Source organism: Oreochromis aureus, linkage group 14 (assembly GCF_013358895.1).
Source record: "Oreochromis aureus strain Israel breed Guangdong linkage group 14, ZZ_aureus, whole genome shotgun sequence".
Lineage (NCBI taxonomy): Eukaryota > Metazoa > Chordata > Actinopteri > Cichliformes > Cichlidae > Oreochromis > Oreochromis aureus.
Genome location: NC_052955.1, coordinates 21,667,475 through 21,687,657, shown reverse-complemented (window position 1 = coordinate 21,687,657; position 20,183 = coordinate 21,667,475). Strand labels below are relative to the sequence as shown.

Below are 20,183 nucleotides of genomic sequence, written 5' to 3'. Positions count from 1 at the left end.
TTTTTTATGCTGGGAAAAAACAAACTAGCAGTCGCAGTAAACCATGATCACTAATGAGAAGTCAACAGGTATTGCCCTCATCAAGTTAAAAAACACTGCAGAACCTTCAGCATCCCTTATTAAGGGATTTAAATTACTGTATTTATAATTTGGAGCCTGTGTGGATTAGACAAACTCCAAAGTCATTTCAAACATGTGCACTCATTTCTTATTAGAAATGAAAAACAGTTACAAAAATCATTAAAATTCCAAAATAACCATGACATTTATTTCCACAGTTACTAAAACTATCCCAAGTCATCACCTGACAAAAATGAATAACATGAATTGATTATTTGAATGTTTCATACAATAATTAATATCTGCTATTAGGGTTATAGTTAAAGTCAAAGAGCAAACAGACCTGTTAGTTGGGATTACTCACCGACCAATGATGAAATGAGGCAGAGCTATGATGAAGGTGCCGATGGACATCAATACACAGCCCACTGCAATGATCTTTGGCCTGTGGAGTTTGGCTCCAAAGTAACTGACAAAAGCTATCACCAGCAAGTTGCCTGGGAAGTTTGAGCAAGAAATATCATTGATTTAGAGCAGAAAGCACAGACATAGGGTGGAAAATCAGTTTGAGAAGAATCACATCATTGCCTCCAAATATTATCTTAGGATTGTTTTTTTTATGGGTTTTTTGATAGTGTTTGGTTCATATGTGGCTCTGCATGCTGAGGATAAAATGAATAAGGTCTTTTTTTTTAACTTGCTTTCTGTACCTGAACAGATACAAATCATAATGGAAAAGGCCGAGGCGCTTATTCTCCATGCACTCCATAGCCAGTAAAATATTTATCCTATACTATAGAGTCTGTAGATGTTATAATAGTGTGCGTGACATTTTAATGAGTCAGTGTAAGGTGATGCATTAATTTTTCATGTGAAAATCCTGGTTGCTCTAGTGGCGTGAGATCTTATTTTGAGAGAAGAATTTACAGCACGCAGTAGCAAACATGACAGAAAAATTAAACAAGAAGGCTCCCTGCTGACACCTTTTTAGTGCATTCTGTCCACGATCAGTGACATGGAAACTCCATTTTAAATGGGGTGGAAAGCAGCCTAGGAAAATTATCGCATTCTATCTGACATTTTTCTACTGCACAAGATTATTTGACGGGGTGACGTCAAACCTTCCAACAATCCTTTGGCTGTGTGTATGTTTGTGCGTGTGGGTGATGAATGAGTGAGAGCGAGAGAAAGAGGGAGAGGCACAGCTCTAAGAAATGTTGTAGTAAATATTAGTAAATGTGTATTTGTAGCCTATTTGTAGTGGTGAGGAAATCTCATCTTACGTAGTATCCTACAACAGTAATGACTTTTTGCAGTAGTGCCTTCTACAGAAAATAACCACATGCCTCTCATAGCGCAGTCCTTATTAGACTCATGAATTCATCAATGGATTATGGGTATCGAAGTTTTATCTAGTAACAGATTTTTTTCCCCAAACCTGTTAAAAGTGAGAGACAGAGGGGTACAGAGGTGAGCTGGAAGCTAAACAAGTTTATAGAGGAATATACCAGCACTGCTGACTGCTCAACATATGAAGATGACAAACTAAGAATGATTCATGCAGCGTAGTATGTGTATGTACGTATAGCCAGTCACCTGAGCTCATCTTGCAGGCATGATCTCTCTAAAGATCAGCATCTATTACTATCACTCTCTGCTTTCCTTTTTTATTATTCTTTATTTCCTCCCCCACCCCCTCACACACCCCCTCTGTTGTCCTCTCTTGTTCCTTGCACTGTCCTTTTTCCCTTTTCTTTCCTCTTCACAGTGCCCTGCTCTGCCTCTATGTTACCCTGGCAACAGTCCTATAGAAAAAGCCTGTTGCCTAGGCCACATGAGACAAGCAGCTTTCACAGGAGATGGAGAGAATCAGGATACTCCGTATTGACTCCACCTAAGGTGCCATCACCATCTTCTCCTCTGGCAGACTACCAGGGTTCACACATGCGCGACCTGCAATGCTGCAGATCAAAAATGCTAATTATTCTTCATTACTATTGTCTCCCACTGTAACACAATGACTTTTATCTTCTATAGCCTATGTTTCTTTGGGACTGAGTCTGCACTGCAAGCCATGTATAATTTATAACCTACAAGAGGCTCTTCAGATGAATGGATTACACTTATATAACTGCCCCAGAAATTGGTCAGTGGACCATTGGAGAACAACCTGATAACACTATGTACAGTGGTCATTGTATGCATGCTGTAACACTACTCGGACTGCCTTTGACTGTAAAATTTATTACAAATGATCCTATTATTACCATATAATTAAAATCCAAAGAACTCAATTTTATCTAACATCATATTTTCACATCCGCACATTTCTTGCTCTTGAGGCTTGAAAGGCTGTTCACAACTTCTCAATAAATGCAGTATGACCTCTTCAGCACACATTCTGATTTGTAAAATTCATTGAGTTTCTCTTTAAAAAGAGCGCCGTAAATGATCACTTCTGTTGTGGGAGTTCCTAAATGATGAGCCTGTGTGCTGATATACTGTGAAGTCAAGCTGAAATTCAAACTGAAGAAATGTGATTTAAGTGACTGAACGTTTGTCTTCCTCTCACCCCTGACTAGTCATGTTAGATAGCTACCCCTCCCTGAGCCTGTTATTCCAGAAGTTTCTTCCAGTAAAAAGGGAGTTCTTCCTTCCCACTCTTGCCAACTCACAGGGAGTCGTGTGATTGTTGGAATTTTCTCTGTATTATGGCAGGGTTATTGCTTTACAATATACAGTGTTTTGAGGGGACTGTTGTTGTGATTTGGATTTATATAAATGAAACTGAACTCCACTGAACTGAAATGGAAATTGAACGTGACATAATTGTTGGTGCCGGACAGCCTGGCCTTTGAAACTGAATTGATGGAACAGGAGATTCACATCATGGATGTGCAGCTGACACATCTGCAGCAACTATGTGATACTGTCATGTTAATATGGACCCAAATCTCTGAAGACTATTTCCAGCACCTTTCTGTGATGAAGATTTAATGCAGAATTAAGGCAGTTCTGAAGACAAAAGAGGAATCACAACAACAGCCACTTCAAGGTGCTTATATTATAAGGTAAAGACCCAACAATAATGCAGAGAATATCGCAACAATCAAACGACTCAATTTGTGCAAGCACTTGGTAACAGTGGGAAGGAAAAGCTACTTATTAACAGGAAGAAACTGTCAGCAGAAACCCGGCTCAGGAAGGGGGCAGCAAGCTGCCATAACCGGTTGGGGTTAAGCGGGGAAGCCCCCAGCAGCACAAGCCTATTACTAAGGAATGATTCAGGGTCCAGCCCTACCTATATCCTTTAACAAAAATGAAAGTTTTGACCCTAATCTGGGAGAAATATGAGCTATCTTTCTAGTCCCTGTCAGTACTCTGATGTGACCTGACTCTCATGTCAGGTCACGTCTTGTTAAATAGCATTTAGGAAATCAATTGAAGGCACAAAGATGCGTATGATTTATGTTATAGTTCCATCCCAGCTAATTTTATATTGTGTAAAGGGTCAGTCTTTTTGTAGCCCATTCACAAGTGCACTAAACAGATATTGCATAACAACATCTTTCAAATTTCAGAATACGGTTTTCCATAGCTTAAAAACAACTAGGAGCTCAGCTTATGTCCTTGCTCAACATTATGACTCATCATGTGCGGACACAGACACACAAACACGCAAACACACCCCTCTGTCCTCTTCTGGGAACTCTGATGAATCTTTTATCTGAAGCTTGAATATCTTGATGACCCATTCATATTTTCGCCCCAAAGACAGAATGAGAGAAGCGAGGGGAGCCCATGACACAGAGGCTACAAATAGAACAACAAAATAACAGCAGTCACAGGCAGGCCTACTCACCTATCTCGAAGCTCCCGTCAATGACACCTATTAGGTAACTAGGGATGTCAAAGCGCCTCTCGAGCTGGGTTATTGTGCTCTTCATGTAGCTCCCCGACAGAGCCTTTGCAAAGTAGGCAAAGGACAATGCCACCAGAAACATCTAGAAAACAGAAAGACACACACAAACGCATTGATATGCATGAAACTCCAACAGGAGAAAACACACCGTTTTAACATAATCATCCTCCATAATATACTTGATTATGTAATGCTTCTGTTTTTGTCCACCCACAAAAGACAGAAATTAAATGCTTATGTCACCACTGTGGCTTCTACAATGCACGGACCCTCCACATTCAACTTTGTCAGCTCATCCAAAAATCACTAATAATTAACATTTGCCAGCATCACAAGAATAACAAGGATTTTGATGAGGGAAGGGGATAGAACAGGAAGCAATGAAGTGCAAATAAGATTCCATGAACTGTGAATAACAGTGAGATAAAACAAACGTTTGAGTGTTGACAGATGAATGGACGACTTTGTTATACAGTACGTGACATGTGCTTGTTTCACATCTTCTATTCTTATAAGACAGTAAGTTACAAATAATTGCTGTTATAACAATGCTAAATTCAATTAAATTCAACATATTGTTAATTCAGTTTGCACAGTAGCAGTTTACAAGGTAAAGACCGTGCAATACTAAAGGGAGAACATGACCAGTAACTTAAATCCCTTATAAGAAAGCTCTATGTGATGGTGGGGAGAAAAAACTCTCTTTTAACAGGAAGAACCAGGCTCAGGGAGTCACCGCTGAGGTCAGCGCTTGTTATAGGGTTATCTCTAGTGCTGCAGTCACGACTGGCAAGGTTAAGCACTTCCAAAAACAAGTCCCGAGTAGTTATGTGCTAAGTAAAGCCAGGTCCAATCTCCAAGAAAAAAGAGGGGGGGGGAAAGCCCATGACGTCTATGAAAAAATTTAATCATTTAGGCATCATTGAATTAAGTCGAAACCAACACTTTAACAGGCTGCTCTGTAGCAGTGTGGAGTGGTAGATTGCACTCAGACAAAGAAGCACAGTCAGTAAAGTCTGTAAAAACATCCCTGTGTCATGGCCCTAGGGTTTTGTGCTGTTTTGGAGTGCCTGATTCCTAGTTAAACTGTTTGAAGCTTCGTTTCTCTTTTATTGTTCTTCTAGTGTTTGGAGTTTTGATTTTCTGTTTGTTGATTTTTTTTTAAAATGTCTGTTTTAGTTTATTATTCTAATATTGAGCTTTATTTCTTGTGATATTATTGAGTCTGATTTTCTACTTTATTGTTATCTGAAGCAGTTAGCCTCCACGTTAGCCTTTGTGGATTTATGTTTGGATTGCTGTTAAATTTTATTGTTGTTCAATGTTACTTTAGGGTTTGCATTTCTGTCTGTGTGTGTGTGTGAGTGAGTGTTTTTTTGGTCTTTGTTAATAGACTCCTCTGTGTTTCCTTGTTTTCCTTTCGCTCCATTATGTCGATGCCTGTCTTTTCTACCACCTGAATTTGTTCATTCATGTTTACCAATTGATTTCTCATTTTTCAGCATCTCCATGTCGCTTATTTCCTGTTTTTTTGATAGTCATTTTTCTCTTGCTTTAGTTTTTTGTTCGGTTTGCACCTTTAGCTCCTTCGCTAACCTGTCTAGCTGGTCTAGCCTATAGGACACGCTGCTCAGGTTACCAAGCAACCATGACATTTGACGTTTGACAGAAATGAAGGCAATCTTTATTTTATCTTATTTGTCTTACTTTTGCAAAGATCTTTCATTGCCATGTGATGTATATGATGCTAAGAGACCACGGGCTTGTAAAAACAAGACTGTTAGGCTGCGTCTCCTTAGCCAACAATAATGTAAACAACATTTATAATGTAAACATCTGGTTTCATCTCACTTTGGTAATGAAATAATATATTATGTTATATGAATATAATATATCCAACTCAGGCCACAAACATCAGAACTCTCTGCCTGGGAGGGATGTGAGGTGGGCAAATGAACTGAATCATTTCTTCAACAGATTTGATCCATCCATGAGGCAGTCTCCAACATCGGCTGCAGACTCACCCACCCCCACTGCTGCTGTTCCACCTCTGACACCTCAGACACTTCACACCTCCTCTATTCACCCTGCTCACTCCTCCCCACCCCCAACAACAGCATCCAATACACACTCAACACAAGGCTCCAGCCTGTCTCTCTCAACCACCCAGGTTAGGAGGGAATTGAGGAGGATTAATGGCAAGAAGGCAGCGGGCCCAGATGGCATCAGCTCGAGGGTCGTCAGGTCCTGCGCAGACCAACTGTGTGGTGTGATGGAGCACCTCTTCAACCTGAGCCTGAGGCTGGGGAGAGTCCCACAGCTCTGGAAAACCTCCTGTGTTGTACCAGTGCCAAAGACTTCATGCCCCAAGGACCTCAACAGCTACAGGCCGGTGGCTCTGACATCCCACCTGATGAAGACCCTGGAGCGGTTGGTCCTGGCTCAGCTTCGGCGCCTGGTGAGCTCATCACTGGACCCACTTCAGTTTGCCTACCAGCCTGGCATTGGAGCGGATGATGCCGTCATTCACCTCCTACATCGTTCCCTCGCTCACCTGGAGACCGCTGGGAGCACTGTGAGAATCATGTTCTTTGATTTCTCCAGTGCCTTCAACACTATTCTTCCCTCGGTTCTGAAGGACAAGCTGGAGAAGTCTAGAGTGGACCATCACCTCACTACCTGGATTTTGGACTACCTCACCAACCGACCACAGTATGTGAGGACTCAGGGCTGTGTGTTGGACAGGGTCGTCTGCAGTACGGGGGCCCCACAGGGAACGGTTCTGGCTCCGTTCCTCTTCACCATCTACACTGCAGACTTCTCCCACAACTCCACCCAGTGCTTCCTGCAGAAGTTCTCTGATGACTCTGCAATAGTCGGCCTCATCACTGATGGGGACGACAAGGAGTACAGAGGACTGACTCAAGACTTTGTGGACTGGTGCCAGCAGAACTACCTACAGATCAACACTAGAAAGACCAAGGAGCTGGTGGTAGACTTCCGCAGGCACAAACATCCTCTACAGCAACCACTGAACATCCAAGGTATGGACATTGAGGCTGTGGACAGCTACAGGTACCTTGGTGTTCATCTGAACAACAAACTGGACTGGACTCATAATTCAGACGCCCTCTACAGGAAAGGGCAGAGCAGGCTGTACCTGCTGCGGAGACTCAGGTCGTTTGGAGTGGAGGGCCCACTCCTGAAGACCTTCTATGACTCTGTGGTGGCCTCAGCCATCTTTTATGGTGTGGTCTGCTGGGGCGGCAGCATCTCTGCTGGGGACAGGAAGAGACTGAACAGGCTGATCCGAAGGGCCAGCTCTGTTCTAGGATGCCCTCTGGACCCAGTGGAGGTGGTGAGTGACAGGAGAATGGCGGCTAAGCTGTCATCCCTGTTGGACAACATCTCCCACCCCATGCAAGAGACTCTGACAGCACTGAGCAGCTCCTTCAGTGGGAGACTGCGGCACCCACGGTGTGGGACGGAGAGATTTCGCAGGTCTTTCCTCCCCACTGCTGTCAGACTCCACAACAAAGACTTTTGCACCTGATCAAACCCTCACACGTGCAATAAGACTGCTATATGTGCAATTCTTACTCAGTTGTATATAGTATTTGTATTCGATTTTATTCTATTGTTTATATTATTCTATTTTTATTCTATTGTATATAGTATTTTATTTTAATTTTATTTTATTGCATTCCAGTGTTTTCTCATTTCTGCTACATAACTTTGCACTTTTGCTGTAAGAAAACAAATTTCCCACCCGTGGGACTAATAAAGGTCATCTTTATCTTTATCTTTATAAATAAATAATACAGTATGGCCAATAGTGCTCTGCAATACTGCAAATTTTGGTATTGATCGGTAACACCAAGTAAATACAGAGCAAACACTGCTGATACCAATACCTATACTTTTAACCTATAAAGATAATTTATGTACAGGAGAACGGTCATGAGATGAATCATCGGGGGGGGGAGTGTAAATACTATACGCCTGTTTGTAAAGGGTCACCTTCTGCTGTTTAAATGTGCTATAAGCTACAAATAAAATAGGTGTGACAGTTAACACAAACAATATTTGAAAAAAATCAAGGTGCATTTATTTCCATTTCCATATCGCTTTATATTTTCTTCTACTAAACCAATATATAAATTTATATATGGGTAAAAAAAATTCACAAGCTGAGATCAATTGATGTTCCTGATTAGACTGAGGAATAAATATTTCTTTGTTATGTGACAAAATCCTGCCATGACATAATGTGTGAGCCGGTAAACCACAGTGCAGGAAAATGTTAATACATTTTGGCTTTCTATAGGTGGAGGTAAATAATTCATTAAACAGATGAACAAATCACAGATTCTGCATATATTAACTGATAAGTGGTGTTGGTAGAGCTGCTATATGAAGAACCTCCAACCTGAGATTGTACTGTTTTCTGAATATCAGCAAGGTTTTAGTTGGTGTGTCGCTTCCTGAAGATAATCATAACTGCCCGTGTATTATACTGCTCACACTTCACTGTGAGTGTTTGGTCACTACATTTACTACTCTGACAGCAATCATCTGACCCACTGAATAAACAAAATAATACCAAAAATATAAAAAAAACAATACTTACAGTGCAGTTATTTGGCAGCATGCCTGGATTAACAACAGCTACTTCTTCTATTCTCATTTAGTTATGATATTTTCTTGTGATCCTCTAAAGACCTCAAATGATTTAGATTAAAAAAGAAAAACATTCAAAATCGAACTGCACTTCAAATCTCTCTCCTTTACTCTGCCTTATGCATTATAAAAGCTGGATGTTTCAGGGTATATAGTGGGATATTGGAACTTTGGGATTTAGTGTTTTATAGGCTGATTACATAATTAACCATCATCATTATTAAAAAAAAAAAAACATTTGTTAAGAGAACACAAAACAAACTTCATTCTTGAAATATCTTTTAGTCTTTTTCTAGTGACTTTGTGATGTAGTCTCCTGTACTTTTAATGAAGGAATGGATGATGTAGAGCTATTCCAGTCACAAGATGTGTTTTAAAAGTTTCACATGAAATGGATGATGGAGTTTAATCTATGGGCAAATGTTTTCCCTGCACATCCATGGGAGCAAATCACCCTATGGTATTTATTCTCTGTCTCCTGTAATCTCATTTCTAATTAAGCGCAAAGAGATGTAATGTGCACTGTGCACACAACTTATTTCACTCCTCTCTACAGTGTTTGCACTGGATGTACTATAAACAAAGCTACTAATTATCCTGCGTGAGGTTCCCGATTTTAATTATTTATTTTCGTCTTTTGAGGCAGTAGGTATAATATTGTGTCTAAAACAAACATAATTATCTGTCGTAAAACAATGGCAAAAAGAGCTCAAATCAGTTTTGCTGTTATTGTCCTTAATTGTTTCTTTCACAGAAACCGGCACACAAACCTTATGTTTACAACCTTCATTTTGTGTTTTATGAGCCATTTCACTAGCTGGGCCCACGTAAAGTAAGTAAGTAAGTAAAGGTGAATGCTTGGACATGAATTGAGCTGCGGTTTGGGGAAGGCCTCGAAGGGGACTGGCGACGGCTCCCGGGCCTGGCAGATCCCCATGTACTAAATAGGAGTGAAGAAGATAAAGAATTGAGAACAAGGAGGGAGGGAGGGTGGGGCACGTAAACGAGAATGAACAGTTTGCAGTACTAGGGGAACCTATATAGATGACAACCGAAAGGAGTGTGTTTGGAGGCGTGGTCCCGCTCCTGAAATTATGATACGTAATCTCCAATAAAGGTGGACCTGCTGGTGTGTTTCGGATCACTGTCCTGTTCCATAACCCAAGCGTGCCTGAGCATCAGGGTCCAAACTGTTTGCCGCACAGAGAGCAGAATTCATTTCTCCAGCAATTACAGCAAGTTGTCCAGGTCCTGACACAGCAAAGCAGCCCCAGATCACCACACTAGAACCACAATGTTTGACTTTTGGCATGATGTTCTTTTTTGGAATGCTGTGTTAGTTTTATGCCAGATGTTACGGGATGTAACACTCCCAAATAATTCTCATGTCAGTGCACGGAATATTTTTCCAAAAGTCCTGGGTATCATCCAGATGTTTGGGGTTGTTTTGGCAAATGTGATACGAGTCTTTGTGTTCCTTTTAGTCAGCAGCGGTTTTCTCCTTGAACTCCATTTTTGCCCAGTCTCTTTCTTATTGTTGGATCGGGAAGTCTGTCCTTAACCGAGGTAAGTGTGGCCTGTAGTTTTTTTTGAGTTTTGGGTCTTTTGTGATCTCCTGTATGAATTGTCATTGCAATCTTGGAGTAATTTTAGTAGGCTCGCTACTCCTGGGAAGTTTTCTCCATTTGTGGATAATGGCTGTCACTGTGGTTCACTAGAGTCCCAAAACAGTTCTCTGGGCAAACTTGTCTTGTTAATGCCAGAGGTCAGGAGAGAATGACCAGACTCCGTTGAGCAGAAATAGAGGCAACGCTAATTCAAATAACCAAGTTATACAGACGAGCATCTCTGACCACACAGCAGCAGAAGATGACACCAGTTGCCACTCCTGTTCAATAAGAGCAGAAAACTAAGCCTACAATTCACACAGAGTCACTAAAACTGGATGGCATGAGATTGGAAAATCTTTGCTTAGTCTGATGAGTCTCCATTTCTACTGTGACATTCAATTGATAGGGTCATAATTTGGTGCAAACAACAAGAAAGAATGGATCCATTCTGCCTTGTATCAATGGCTGACACTGTAGTGATGGATTAATGGTGTTGGGGACATTTTCTTGACACACTTCTGGCCTGGTAGTGTCAACTGAGCATTGTTTAAATGCCACAACCTACCTGACTATTGCTCCTGACCATCTCTATCCCTTCATGGCCCCAGTTTATCACAGTGCAGGATATCGCACCCAGTCACAGGCTCAAATCATCTGGTTTCTTAAACGTGACAATGAGTGCTCTGTGCTCAAATGGCCTCCACAGTCACCAGATCACAGAGCACCTTTGGCATGTGGCAGAATCTGCATCATGGATGTGCAGCTGACAAACCAACTGTGTGATGTTATTATGTTAAAGTGGGCTAAAACCTCCGAGGAGAATCAAGGTTTTAGTACCTTGGTGAATCTGTGCCACAAAGAATTAAAGCTGTTCTGAAGGCAAAAGCGGGTCCAATCCAGTACTAGCAAAGTGTACACAATCAAGTGGCCAGTGAGTATAAATATGTAAATCTAAATTACATCTGAAGAAATGTTTGTTGATATGTTTATTTATGCACCACAGTGCTCCGACAACTCACGGAGACACACAGGGGACGCCTTAACAATCCTGGCATAACATCATAAGGTTAAGGGCATGCCAATCCTAGTTATTTAATTGTGTTAATTGTGTCTGTGCCGGTTTCTAATGCCCTTAATAAGCTAGCAGAGTTAAGAAACTGCAGCTAGACTTCAGTAATACTAATAGAGAACAATTATGCTATGATGCCTTAATGTTTTTAAGTTAATATTGTATAATCAACTTTGTCATGATTTAATGAGACTAAAAGAAGCCTTTGCATGCCACAGATGCCACAGAGAATTGAAACTGGACAAACAAAATGCAAATATCTGTCACATGAATAGTACCTAAAGTTGCTTGTGCACATGAAGAAAGTGTTTTCTTGAAGTTGTTTAGCAGAAAGTCCCACTTTACCAAATGTAAGTTTGGTAAACACATCTTGGCTCCTGTATGGACTTTTTCTCTGTTTAGAACTTGATCATGTGTGAAAAGACTTGTAATTGACTTTGTGATTGCTGGATGATTTAAATCCTGAAAACAGAGCTCACAGACTCGCTCTGAAACCACCTAAATTATAATTTGATGAAGAGCTATTATGGATTTATTGCTCAGAGACAACACATTCATTTAATATCCTATATGTCCTTTTCTTGTGCACTTTGCTATTATTTGCTGTTTTAAAACAAATCTGATTTGAGGTCACAGATTGACCTTTTTGACCATTTAGTGGTAGCTTTATTGGAAACAGCTGACTGTATCTTTATGTATTTGTTGTGGTAAAACCACATCAACAAATTAGACAGATAGAAGTAACTCTGAGCATATTTAACATGATACGTTAAGATAATAATGAGTTTAAGACTGTAACTAATAATATGTCTTATGTCAGCACCTATCCTTAGAAGCAGGATAGACTGAGAGACCCCATCAATGCGAGGTGAGATCATGTCGGCCAGTGCTAGCTGTAGAGCATTAACACCAGTAGGTCATGACATGACATTTAATGGAGGGGATGAAGCAAGCATGCATACACATTTTTTCCCACCAAGCGAAGGCTCCTTGCCACCAATCAGCAGTGACACTTAGAGGGAATTAAGCCTCTGTGTCACACATGACTGTTTCTCATCTACGTCGCATTTAAATCAGTTGGAGTCAGTGCACTGTGTCTGGTTGGTTCAAGCTCGCACCAAATATCACTTTTAGGGAGACACGAGTTGGCTTTACTGCAGTCATAAAGTTATTCAGTTATGTTCAGTAACAGCTAAAATCAAAGTGTTTGCATTATGGTGAGTGGCAAAATCTCTTGGAGATGTATTTATAAAAAGTAGTCTCTATGCACCTCTGCATTTTGCAGGTAACTCATGGGTTTACCCATTCTCTTTAATGTGGTACCAGCATAGAGCTCATTGAAGTTGATCCAGATGGCTGATGCATGTCAACTCCTAGCATAAATCATATTTTTTTGAATTATTTGGTACTGGTATGAAACAGTTATTCAGTATGCTTTTCAGAATAAAAGTAGGCTTGTAAAAGAAATGTTCTTAAATGAAATTGATCATCAAGTTCAAACTGCATTGTTACACAAGATAAACCATCCCAGTAAACTATGTAATGTGTGAAAACACCCAATGACATAACATCTCTCTAAAAGAAGTAGCCAAAGAACCTTAATACACCTTATTCTGTTGCAGATAATACTGACAATGAAGGCAATTGCTTGTATAATAAAAAGTACAATAGGCACTCAAAAGACTGAGTCATCGGGAACTGATTATTCCTTCGCGAGTAAGTCATCCTAACAATTTAACAAAAGTATAAACGTGGTAATGGACTACTTTTCTTTCTGAATAACATCCTGCTTGTTTTGGGATTTTTCAACAATGGCAAGCATTGTGACCTCCTAATTGGTGTTCCACCAAGTGGCAAATAAGCAGTGGCCTCGACATGATTAGAAATCACTAAAAAGACATTCACATTAAGCCTGTGTGAAAGTTGAAGCAAAACCTTCCTCGTGACCTGTGACCCGCTTTTGTTCTTGGCTCATTTGATGTCATCCACCTAATACGCTTAGACTAACAAAGGCGTCTGACACACACACAGACAGAGGTTGAGATCCAAAAGAATAAAATAGTTAATTATACATGATTAGAAAGGAAGTATGATTTAGAAGTAACAAAAAACTGAGGCGTTATGACACCAAAGTTTTAGACACCGGTGGATTTAACAAACAGCAGAGAATAACACTGAGCACCTGATTAGAGTTGAAACGGGCTGTGCCATGTCCCACCCTGCCGGTCAGGGAACCAAACAATTCTGAGAAGAAGTAAGTCTGTCCTGCCACTGCAGTCTGTATTATGATAAGCTGCTTGAACACCATTGTCTCACATCACTTTCATGTGGGAAAAAGAAACAACGCTGTCTGATCTAATTTAAGGCTTTATAACTTTCATGTTGTTGGCAGAGACATGCTTTGAGCCAACTGGAAGTTTTTCTTATGTTATATAAACGCTTGTTTAAGTCAGGAGAAGGGAAAGACAGAGACGGAAAGCCTGAGGTGATCAATATGTGACAATATGAGATCTGCATCTTGCTCTGTGCTATTTTTGTCAATTTCACCTCAACAAAATTTGAATAACCATTATTACATTTTCACTGTATCAACAAGAAGACACAGGAGGGAGATTATTGTAAAGAAAAATAATTTAAAAAATCACTACCCTTAGAATGCTTGATTTGAGGGTCTTTATCCTTGGATGACTTTTACTGCTCAACAACAAAAAAATCAAGACACCTCTTTTATATCTACCTTAGTGTTTATAGACAATATTGTTAAGATGTTTTGTGAGTAAAAGAAAGAAGAAAGCACTGCAAAGCCTTCTTTTTTCAATGTGTATTTAGTGCGATAAGATTGGAAAATTGTTTTGTGGCTACAAGGTGTTCTGTGCTTTGAGATAATGAAACTCCTCAACAACTGAAATGCAAGAGATGGAAAGTTTTAACCTAATACAGACAGAGATTATGGCCATGAACAGATCAACAGTGAAAATGCAGGAACAGCATATTCAGTAGAAGACAGAGATGATTCATTCATTCCCTCTGACAATCGGTTGTGCCCTTTTATTAAGAAATAAAGGTCAAAATGTATTAAATACAGTACTCATCATGCACACATGGAGTACGGTGTATAAGTCTTGAGCCCCAGTTCCTTTTCTTACATTTTGGACCCAGAGTTGTAGTATTCTTAAAGCTCTTGAGCATTAATCCTCCAGGCTTCCTGAAGGTCTTTCAAAGTTTTTCTTTGGACATTGTTGCTTTTTTTTTGTACTCATTCTCGGTCCAGTCCTTGTACCTGACCATTTTCAGAGGAATGTTTTTTTTCTTTTGTTTATTAAGCCACTTAACACTGACCTGTAAATCGTTCAAGTATAAAAAAGGAACCTAATGCAAAACATGAACCCGTGTTGTGTTTCTCTGACACAGCTTAGCAAAGAGCTCATTTTAAATCGTGATTAGGTACTAGTAGAAGGCTAGTAGTAGCTGAAGCTATACAAAGCTAAGCTTTGCATTTTTTTTTTCTTTTGGCATTAACAAGGTGATTCCCAAAGGGAAGTTAGCTGAAAATGTATTCATGTGTCTACCTGGTGCACAATGTGTCATTTAAAAACAATTAAGAAAACTGGACAAGTGGCAGGCCTAAAACTCAAAGACTTGACACAGAACATGAAAAGCTTCATTGAAGCTTCATCAGAAATGGTCAACAGTCTGAGAAGCAATTTTTAAGGTAGGGAAACAGAGAGAAGGCTGAGGTTTGACTCATTACACAAGAACTGGACTGAAAACCAATGGAAACAGGTTTTCTGGAGTAATAAATCCAAATTTGAAACTTTTGGTTCAAATCATTGTCAGAATGCACAGATGAGGTCAGGCGTGAGAAAGGCTAGCTATAAAACACGGTGGAAGCTCTGTCATGGATGCAACTGCATTTCAGCCAGCGATGTTGGGGATCTTGTCAAAATTGGCAAAATTGGTAAAAAAAAGTACCATCAGATTTGGATCCACCATACAATAACATCTGGAAAGTGTCTGATTTACCAAAGCGTTGTTTTTAAGCATGACAAGGACCCCAAACACACTGCCAGTGCAATAAAAGCACAGCTGGACAGAAAAACACTCAGTGGAACACTATCAGTCATGGATTGGTCTCCCGAGAACCCGGACCTCAGCATTATTGAATCAGTGGAATAAAAGGCAGGCAACATCCAAAGAAGAGCTTTAAATGTCCTTTTGTCTTATATACTCTATTTGCTTATTAAAAAAATGAAGGGTATGTGCTGTACTGCACATCATTCTTGTAGGAAGTGGCTTGCTGGATTATTGGACTGCTCTAATTTGGTTATTTAGTTATTTCTGGTCTCCACACACAGACATGTCTGAAAGCGTACACAGCGAGAGCATGTGACTCCACAGCAGACACACTTACACACTCACTACATCTACAAAGAGGACATGGCAGTTTGTGTGTACCCTCAGACTGGTGCAGGGAGAGGTGCGAGGCTGTCTGGCTGCACATTCGCTGCCTCCGTTCTCCTGTGTGTGTCCTTCCTCAGCTCTCTCCTCCATCCTCCACAAATGTATTTGCGTCTTCTTAGCAGAAGTCTCCCACGTATTGCAATTTCTTGGCACTGAGGCATGCAACCCTGCAAATGGATAATTCAAGCATGTGACCCACTTCTCATCCTCAGCACACAAAAAAACAGAAACATGTCTTTGGCGGCTGGCAGAGAGGAAACTAACTCATAATCCTAGAAACATAACAAAACATTAAAGAAAAACAGGTTTCTGTATTTTGTTCTAGTAAGCTTAAAACTGAAATCCCAAATAAAAAGTGATGACTTCTGGATTCTCTAAAGAAAAAATATTTTTAATATTTTTAAAATATTCACAATATTTTTTTTAAGCTTTAAACGAAACATTCCAACATATCAAACTACACACCCTGCTGTATTATATGGGTGGTAACAGACCACAAGACAGAATACAATGAAGCATAAACTCAGCTATGAGGCATGTTAAGACTGTAATCTTATGTCTAAGAACTTCAGTGCACTGAAATGATATCATATCAGAGGTAATTTGATTTTCTAAAAGATAAACAGTTGCTTCTGGGGGCCAAAAATGCCTGCTGTCAGTGTGGGAAGGTTTTCTATAAACTTGGAGAAAATGCGTCTGAAATAAGCTGAAAGAACGATGATGACTAATGATAGATGATGATAACCGCCATGTGCCTGAATGACTGAACTGCTGATCTAGGTTTACTCTGGCTTGACTCTACTGTCTGTAACCTGCCCATCAAGTGGCCACAATGTGGCCTGAGGGAAGTGAGTATTTGCCTTAATCTATCCACTGAGACTTTAGGTACTTATACTAGATGATAGAGCTTGACCGATGTTGGATTTATAAGACAGATGCTGATATTTGGTTTAAAAAATCCAATATTTTTTCTATTTACTCACTTATGTGTTGCCTGACTTTACTCGCATCAGCTGATGTATATAAACAGGGAAATTGCAGAGTTCTGTAGAGGAGACACTATGCTGTCTCAACACTAGTAACATGGTTGAAGAGCGTTTGCCTCGTCCATTCTTCACTTTTAAAATTTTCATTTCTTAATACCAATATAAATAACCAACACTGGAGAATAATATCAACATGTCGATAAAGTGGTCAGGCTCTAAGTGTTATTTATTTGAGTAGTTAGTTGTTATTTTGTATTTAATGCCACAGAATCCAAAAGTTCAGACCTTAAAAGGGAAAATAAAACGTCCCTGAGATCTCCTTTTAGATACATCAAAGCAGAGTCAACATGCTGCTGTTGAATACTTTACAGTATAATCCACACACTTAATCTCAACATTTTTAGCAAGCATAGTAAAATACGCACGGTACATGTAGCGTTATTGCCAATCTTGTTAGGGATTTTCCATAACAAACCTATCCAGGCCCTGCTGGAGCGCCAGGTCACTGCGTGTAGTGTCGCCCAGAATAGAACTACACTGATATGAGCATCATCTGTGTGAGTAAAACCAAAAAACAGGAGGGGTTTCCCATAATATACTCATGCTTGTGCTAACCATTCGGGTGTTTTATAGCTCTATGCAAAGATTTTTATGTTCCAGTTTTTACAATAAATCCAAAGACAGAACCCTCATTGTCTTTGAACTAAATCTGTTTATTTCTTTTTATTTGTCTCATTTGTCTCACTGGCTGATGACAAATCAACACTTTGTGAAAACAGCTGATTCACTGTAAAAGCCCCACAGTGGTGGTGTTTTTTTCTTAATAAGTCTATAACTTTTGACGGCAGCATTTTATAATGTTGTTCATTCTTGTACATTTTTATGTGAAGCTGTGAGTGTAAATCAGGAATGAAAGGCATTTTTAGATTCTGGTGAATCAAAAAGTGTTTTTTAAAAAGCTGTCGTCTGCAGGCAAAGCATCGCATGGCAAACTAGAAAACTGGGGGTTTTCTTCGTGAGTATACTGAAAACAAAAAGGCAATTCTAAAGGTGGAGAAATAAAATAACGGATGCTATGTTTACCCTTTCCTTTTAAATCTCTTTCACTGGTCCCACTCTGACCCCTTTCTCTGCCTGTGTATGAATTCTTTATCTCTAGCTCCTCGCATTTGTCTTGCTTATTTCACGTTTTGCCTTCTCCTCCCTCCTCAGTCCATTTCAGCAGTCATGTGAAACAGTGAATGTAATTGCTCCAGGGAAGCGAGCTGACGATCGCTTTGCAGAAAATAACACGAACTCAATGCTCTTAGCATTTATGTCAGTGACACTGCTGTTATTACTATTACATGTAACACATTAACATTTCTCTCTGATTGGCTCTTTTATTTAGAACAGACTAAAACGAGCTGGCTTATTGCAACAGGTCTGACCTACTTTCAAGGTATTTGACCAACAGTAGATGACGGAGTTCATAAAACAGCATCCCAAAAAAATATACATTAGTCAGCTGTAAGTACTCAGCTAAATAGCATTTAATCTGGCTTTATTGTGCCATATTTCATTAAATTACCTAAACAGAGTCACTACTGAAGGAGGATGACTTCAGCTTCTGAATCTCCAGGTTAATAGGGTTGCTTGTAAGTCAGCATCAAAAGAAATGTTCAAATCACATACAAATATAATTCTGACGCAAACAAACTGAGCTTCTAGGTCCACTATCCACTAGACCACTGAGAGGACTTTTGCACTTCGCATACCTATATCATTCCCAAATAGACACCTGTCTACACAAAGGTTTCTTTCTTTTTAAATAAAACAATATGCCATGTACCATATACACTCGACACAAGCTGTGACTGACTGAATGTGCTGCCCTCTCGCTCATCAAGCCTCATTCTTTATCTGTTCCTTATTAGCATGATAGACATATGTGTACTCATCTTGTATTCTGCAGCGCAGCGCAGAGCAGAAATCTAAACAGAAACGAACGACTCCTTCCCCTAATCAAAGGTGCTGCTTGAAGGCAGGCAACATTGTGGGAAATTAACAATAACAAATCTGATCATGCCTTTATGATGTCCATGTCACCAGCTGCATGAGAATTAAGTGCATAGATGAATCACCGCACTTATGGCATTTTGCTGCCTATGTAAAAATAACACTTTGTACAGGTTACACTGTGTACAGCTTAAGATTTCAGGTAATGAAAATATTAAATGTCTCCGAATTTTCATTTGGATTTAGATGTTGTGGTTGGTGTTAGGAAAAGTTTGGAAATAATGGTTACGTTTGGATTATATCTCCATCATCTTTGCTATAGTTTGAACGCAATTTAAAGCACCTACGAACTCTGGAGACAGTTACCCTGCACATCTGTTTTAACAATATCCTCATAACTGCTTAGGTAGTAATTCAGGAGGACTATATGATCTACTCAAAGTGAGAGCTTCAATATTTTAGAATCTAGTTTCCAGTACCTACAGGAGGGCTTAATGTCCCCAAGCACTATTCCAGCAATTTATGAACGTCCTTTTTTGAGACATTTGTTAAGGTGGCATCTTAAAGCATTTCATAACGCAAGCAGGTCAAACTTCATCAAAGGAACATCTTTTAGTGCATGAAACACCTCTGGCAAGTTAAAACTCGGGATCCTGCTGTATGGCTCCTTTGTCAGGATGCCATGCAGGTACTGCAGGTGCCTCGTGAGACACACACACAATTCCCTGCACGTCTTATAGCCCACTACTGTTAACTAGTCCCGATCACTACAGGTTACATAAACTTCAATTTCTTTGATGAAACTCTAGATTGATGTGTTTTAAAATGAATTGCTGGCATTTAACGTGATAATTTAATCTAATGCAGGCATTTTAAAAGTCTGACTTAATTCACTTAGCCCACATCAGCCTACAAAACAATAGCAACTGTTTAAAAACCCTAACTCACCTCAGTGTCCTGTGGAGCAGTGGTCGAGTTCCGACCGCAAGCTGCAGCCTGCAAAGTGAACAGCCTATCGGAAGCACAGGTAGACTCCCTTCAACCTGCTCCTGTCAAACTTCTCATGTGGACTGGTGATGAGCAGAAGCGCCGAGTCTTATGGTGAATGCGCCGACACGAAGCCCACCTTCAGAGTTCATTTCCAGCCGACCGCACGGTAACTCTCGTGCACAGTGGTCCAAGTTACACAGGCGTTTTAGTCCCGTGACACAAGTCTTCACTGCGTGATGTGGGCTGTGTGTGTGTTGGTGAGATGCTGGGCGTTAGATGCGCTCAGAGAGGTCGAGAGAGCGGGTTTTTCCCCCCTTCCTCTTCTTCTTCGTCTTCGACTGACTGCAGACAGAGAGGCGTTGGTACGATGAGTCTACTCGGTGTCTTTCATAATATACTGCTCTCTC

General features: G+C 40.1%; 1 protein-coding gene across 1 annotated transcript in view; it reads right to left on the bottom strand.

Moving 5' to 3' along the window:
* Positions 1 to 20,183, bottom strand: part of LOC116322885 (solute carrier organic anion transporter family member 1C1-like) — a 42,094-nt gene extending 21,911 nt beyond the window's left edge. Inside the window, exons 1-4 of the mRNA XM_031743094.2 lie at positions 19,735 to 20,183; positions 15,797 to 15,969; positions 3,923 to 4,064; positions 425 to 557 (exon numbers count right to left, since the gene is read on the bottom strand). Coding sequence (XP_031598954.1) covers positions 425 to 557; positions 3,923 to 4,064; positions 15,797 to 15,892 — 371 coding nt within the window. The 5' untranslated portion in view covers positions 15,893 to 15,969; positions 19,735 to 20,183. The remainder of the gene's footprint in view (positions 1 to 424; positions 558 to 3,922; positions 4,065 to 15,796; positions 15,970 to 19,734) is intronic.